The following is a 6,193-nucleotide window of genomic DNA, read 5'->3' as shown; positions in this document are numbered from 1 at the left end:
CCCAGCCCTGCTCCGTGTGTCCTGTACTCTGTTCCACCTCCCGGCCGGCCCAAGGCGCTGTGCCAGCGCCAGCCCCGCTCCTTGTCCCCGTCCCTTGCCGCGGTCGCGGAGCTCCATCTAGCGCCGGATTAATGATTACTCGATCTTTGTCAGTCTGTGCCTAACTTAAGGCATCCACCTCAGACTAAAGGCTTCTCTGCTGGAGGTCTTCAAACAAGCTTAACTCTCTCCATTCACTACAGGGGGATTTTGTCACTTTCTCCTGACAACGTGCTTCTGGCGGCACAGATTAGGGGTCTGGATCCTAATGAGAGAAATATGGGCATTTCCTTCAAGAATCACGACACTGATCCCTAAACAGCACCGTCTGTGCTCTGCACAAGCCTCAGGAATGGACCACCACTTTGCTACGTTGTGTTGGAAGCATCCTGGAAAGAAAATATCCTAAAATAATTAATTTCTCACTCAATACCTCCTGTGGCTGTGTTCCATCCTTCTCTTCCGTGTGGACAAGCAGATGCACAACTTCCCACACGTTCAGCCCTTACAGGAGGGGTTTTCCCCTGATTGCTCTTCCTCACATAGTGCTGTGTTGCCCGAGCTGCTTTTCATGTGTGAATCGTGAGACGCTGTACTTGCTCCAAGGATCTCTATTATTTGCCTTTATATTCCCAAATCTCAACTCAGTGGTGATGATCTATGTCCAGTTCTTTTCCAGTCTTATGGATAAATGTATGATACAATTCCCTGGCATATTTTTAAGTACATGGGATTCCCACCTGCTCCACTTAGAGCCAAGTTCACATCTGTCTAGTTTTTAGGGCCAGCCAGGCTTGGAAGTGAGCAGTTCAGCATTAGGTCACTCTAAATTTGTAGGCTGCAAATTGCTGTCTGCACAAGACATTCAAGTCCCACTGTGCAGCCACTGCAGGCTGTGTGCTAACAGTGCTGAACAGTGACATCTTGCACATGAATGCTTTCAAACTTTTATGGGTATGTTAAAAATAATATACGTTTTCCAGAGAATGCAATATTGAAATTTATTTCTGTCTAAATATCTCCAAATTGTTCTTCAGCAGTCTGTATCTGATTTAAAAAATGATGATTCACCAGGAATTATGATTAACATTAACAAAAATATACAAATCATAATCATTGTGTTACAACATTGTTTTCAGACAGTGTTAGTAAAGAGCAGCTCAACTTATGTGATAGCATATTCTATTCAAATAGTTATTCTTTTATAAGACATGCCACTGAAAAATCCTAACTGTACTTAGCACCTTGTAAAAGAAAAAAAAACCCCTATTAACCCATATATTCTCATCTTGATCCAATGTGATGAAGACAAATGTACACTCCTAAATTACAGAACATAATTTCTTCAAAATTAAACATCGTTTACTTGCTATTAAAATACACAAAGCCCCATGAATGGAATTAGCTGTAACTCATCTGAAGTGAAATTTCCAACTGGAAATTGCCATCTGGATTTTCCAAACGAGGGAGGTAGAAGGTTGTCTCCAAATATTGCTCCTCCTGGTTATTTTAGATGCTTATTTTAGGTAGAAAGGGATCCTTCCTGTCAGTGCCTATCTCTCATCAGCAGTTGCAGAATGCAGCCTGGCTGAGCAGAGGCCACATGAGTAAGTAAATCTTGATGAAATGAACTCACCTGAGCTGAACACCCATCAGCTACTTCCCAGCCATCAAGATGTCCAGAATAAGACAGTTACACTCCATCAAATTAAGAGTTCCCTATGAAACAAGACTGATGGAACTGTAAATTATGGACATCTAAAACTGGTGACTCCAGTGGGTTTTTTTCCCAAGACTCACTGACATCTGCAGATGAAGGTGTGAATAGCACTTCTGGAAATCACACCATTTCTCTTCAGCTGCATAGTTGATTCTTGTAAACATTGACTAAAAAAATGTGGATTCTCTCATGTTTGCCAGCAATGTGGCAAGAACAGCATGAATTCAATATGTTGATTAGGCAACTATTTACATAACACCAGGAAAAGAGATATTCAGTTGGAGAGAGGCAGGAAAAAACCCTGTCTTGCTATAGATGTGTTTGCTGAATTCAAACAAATGAATTACACCTTCTTCTCAAAAACTCACATAAATACAGACTGGCCCACAAGAAATACAAACAGTGCAGCAGTTGGTAACAGTTTCTTTTCTTTGAGCTGACATAAAACTCTTTCCCTACACAGAGTTTATGACAATACTGAGACCAAAGTCACAACCCAGATTATTTTCCAACTTGAGGGTCTTCATGCACAACTGGGGACAACAAAGATTCCTCATCCCTGCTTATACAAGGCTTAGTTTTAATACTGGAATGGTGTGTGGCAACGTTTTTCTTCATATTATGGTAAACCTAGAATTGGGAAGAGGAAATAAAAGATATCTTCTCTTATTATTTATTGTACTTGCAAAACTGCTCTTCTCCCCATGAGGCAGGCACTGAGAAATAGTGTGTCTAGTTCAGAGTGGATACCCAAGTAGGAATTGGTAGTTTGGAAAGGAATTGTTTGTCCTCCATGAAGAGGAGATAAACATCTGGTATGAATAGAACAGGACTTCCTCAGATCATATTTATTATTTGACCTCTGAGAATGACATACAACATTGTGTCAGTGAGGACATGGCATGGTGATCCCTCATGAGACCCCCTGGCCCCTGGCCCATGCTCAGCTCCCCTCCCATGGCAGCTGTCAGCATCACCAAAGCTGACTGCACTGGCTGCTGCACGAGGGAAGCCCATTCCCTCAGCACAGCCTGAGAGACCTCAGCTTTCCAGAGTCACAGTGCAGGCAGTGGGAGGAAGAAAATCCTTATCAGGAAGGTCAGGACTCTTTCTGATGGCAGAAAAATGTGCCCCAAGCTCTTATATGGATCCATAGGCAATGTATCCATAATAGACATGTGTACTTCAATAGAAAGCAGGAGATTATTCCTCAGCTCATTGTGATCTGTGGAGCTACATAAATCCCACAAAAACCCAAACCCAAACCTAGACATGGTTCACATGTTCATCTTACTGTGTTTACTTACTGCTCCTTCTGCCTCAGCCAGCTGAGAGGCCAGAGAGGAAACCAGGTAAGAAAAAGAGGGTCTTTTCCTGGAGTCAAGAGCCCAACAGGACTGCATCATGCAATAACTGCAGAAGGAAAGACATGGCACAGACATGTTAGCTCTTGGAGCCTCTGTAGGTGACTGCATGGAGTTGAGGGACTTGAATGGGGAATCATGGGGATCAGAATGATTTTATATAAAGAATTACAGTGTTGCATCAGAGGAAAAGAAGCAAAAAGATAAGGATAGAGGGTGAAATGATCTTACAGTGACTTAATCAGAAATTAAATTTTCATTGTCGTAAAGCACATAATGCCATGATGTTTGTTTTTTAGCTTCCATAGAGAAAATATTAGGAAGACAATGGCTGACATTGGGGCTGGACCTGCTCCTTGTGGACTATGCAGTCTTAAGTACACTTTTAATAGCAAGTCTTTTAATGTAATTTGACATCACAAAAATCTTTCTGAAATTTAAACACCACCTTAGAAATACTGCAGCTTCATCAGGTATCAGTGCAGCACCTGACTGCTCAAGTCCCTTTCAAGTTACTGGGGCAATAGGATCCCTGGTATTTAAACCCCACCCCCAGCAATCTTTCATGGGTCAATCTGCCAGATTCACCCATACTTTTAATGTCATTGCATTTATATGGTGCATTTACTTATAGAGCCTTTATATGGCCAGGATAAGAACAGCTCAGTGTCATAGCAAGGCACTGTGTCCTTAGAGCTCTATGAAATGCTTGCCAGAAGAGCTCAGCCAACCCAAAGTCCTTTCCTTCCCTCCATGTTCCACAGTTCTGTGTCACCTTCTCTTCTCCTGTCCCCTGAGGCCCACCTCCAGGCAGAGTCCAAACAGGCACAGAGGCACAGGCTGAAAATAATGTGCTGAGAGTACAGAACTAGCTTCCCCCCAACTCTTCCTCAGCAGGGTTTTTATTTAAGAGGGTCCCTAGCCATGCAGAACTGAAACAAAACCGGTAAAGCTCGATTTAAAAATAAAATTTAGGAAAGAACCCACCAAAAATTTAGTCAATATGGAAAAACATAGCTTATGGGAACAAAAAAACCAAAAAAACCCCAAACAAAACAAACAAACAAACAAACAAACAAAAAAAAAAAAAAAAAAAGAAGAAAAGAAAATAAGAGAAAAAGCAAAAGAAGAAAAAAAGGGGGAAAAACATCTGTGGTCTGGGAATAAGAAGTTCCCTGAGGAAAGAAGGCACAACTAAATAAATATAATAAAATAGTCCTGTCAAATACAAATAACTTCAAGTGTTGATCACTTCTGCTTTAGAACAAAACCTGCAGGATCAGGCAGCCTTTGTCAGATTTAGAGGAAGATCTTACATTTTGCATCTAATTTTGGGTAAGATACAGTGTACAACAAATAAAAGGTCATTCAAACAGTGACCTCATAAGTATAGATTGTCATGCTGAGCATCACTTGGGAATACACTTACACGTCTTTTGTAGCATAATATGGCTGGTCCATTTTGAATCCACTTTGTATTAATTTGTAGAAATTTGTGTCAACCTGAATACCAGGGTAAGGATTTACACCTGTGGAAATTATCAGAGAATATGTGTTAATTCAGAAGCTGCCAAAACCAAGCAGGGCTCTTTAGTCCCATTGCAGAACATACCCAAAGAGAATATTTCCCACAGCAGTATTCCATACGACCAGACATCACTCTTCATGGTGTATGTCCTCTCGAACAGGCTCTCAGGAGCCATCCATTTCACTGGCAGTCGAGCCTGTGCAGACAGGGAATGAGGCCAGGTCATGCTGTGACACAGGCTGTGACACTGGCTGTGACACTGGCTTTCTGGGTGACTCACTGTGCAGCTCACTGCCAGCGTGATCGATTCATGCTTGCTGTGGGCAAAGCCCTGTCTCTGTCAGCAGACCCTGGACATTCCCATTGCAGAGAGAAACAGACACTTCTACAGAGTCAATACATCTCATCCATTTTAGATTACTATTTAAGGAAGAAATGAGCTCTGTCCTGGAAAAGCCACCTTCCTTCCTCTGACTTCAAGCGTAGAGTGTCCCAGATGGAGATGTCCACACTGTACTTCTTCATAAAGCCAGAGGATCTGGCACACCACCACACATATGCTGTTGTCCTACACTGTTATTGCCCACAACAGTAAACAGCTCCCTGTGCTTCCATCAGTGAGTGCTTTAGAAAGAGCATGGCTACCATCTCATTTACAGAATCGGCTTGATTAGTTAATTATAATCAAAGAATTTGCTTTTGCCAAGGGAAGGAAAAATGGTGATTTCTGCACTGCCTATACTGATATGCAGAAAGCCAACAAGGAATTACAAATTTAACACTTTTCTTTCTTCATTCCTTATAATTCTTACAACGGTATGAAAACCACAGAGCCCTTGTGGACTTACATTGCCCCTGATGATGTAGTTGGAGTCGTTCATGACATCTCTGGCAAGGCCAAAGTCACATATTTTCACCACCTTCCCACGGGTCACCAGTATGTTCCGGGCAGCGAGGTCTCTGTGAATGCACTTAGAAGGAGAGCAAGGATTGATGCTCTGCAGCATTTGCTGTCAGAGCTGGGCAATTCCCTGCTCTCTGAGCTGGCACCTCCTTCCACTTAAGCAGTTGGGTGAATGGCCAAGCTGGACACTCCCTGGTTGCTGGTGGCAAGGGGACAGGGCCAGAGCAGGCACAAATGTGCTGTGCAGCTGCTTCTTACCCAGGGTGCTGCCAAAAACTGCAATCCAGCCTTCACTGTTAAGCCAGGGAAGGAGGTATAATTCAAGCTTGCCACTGAGTGGCTCTGTTCTTCAACCTGTTTTTTATAAACTGACCTACTTTTAGCATCTTTTCTATCTGAAAAATTTGCTACCCTTCACCATACCGATTTGGACTCAAGAAATTCCATTCCTTTGGCAACTTGATAAGAGAAGCAAAGAAGGTCTTCAAAAGTGAGCACATTAAAATCCTCTTCTTCATCCGCCTGTGTGCTTGCAACCTTAATTTTATCTGTAAAAAGCAATCAAAAGTATGAGTTTTCCATGGGCTTCCTCACTCTCTGGTTAAATCCACTGTTGTAAGGATTTTCACATGCTCCTA

The 6,193-nt window shown here is 42.4% G+C and overlaps 1 protein-coding gene across 1 annotated transcript in view; it reads right to left on the bottom strand.

Moving 5' to 3' along the window:
- Nucleotides 1-1,359: 1,359 nt before the first annotated feature.
- The window catches only part of FLT3 (fms related receptor tyrosine kinase 3), a gene marked incomplete at its 5' end in the record, with an annotated part of 28,471 nt that continues 23,637 nt past the window's right edge, over nucleotides 1,360-6,193 (bottom strand). Inside the window, 6 exons of the mRNA XM_079297993.1 lie at nucleotides 1,360-2,389; nucleotides 3,067-3,172; nucleotides 4,553-4,652; nucleotides 4,736-4,847; nucleotides 5,500-5,622; nucleotides 5,979-6,103. Of these exons, the coding sequence (XP_079154119.1) occupies nucleotides 2,261-2,389; nucleotides 3,067-3,172; nucleotides 4,553-4,652; nucleotides 4,736-4,847; nucleotides 5,500-5,622; nucleotides 5,979-6,103 (695 nt within the window). The 3' untranslated portion in view covers nucleotides 1,360-2,260. The remainder of the gene's footprint in view (nucleotides 2,390-3,066; nucleotides 3,173-4,552; nucleotides 4,653-4,735; nucleotides 4,848-5,499; nucleotides 5,623-5,978; nucleotides 6,104-6,193) is intronic.

This window comes from Erithacus rubecula, assembly GCF_903797595.1.
Source record: "Erithacus rubecula genome assembly, chromosome: 1".
NCBI classification, from domain to species: domain Eukaryota; kingdom Metazoa; phylum Chordata; class Aves; order Passeriformes; family Muscicapidae; genus Erithacus; species Erithacus rubecula.
The sequence above is the reverse complement of the archived record's forward strand: the minus strand, read 5'-3'. Positions and strand labels throughout refer to the sequence as shown.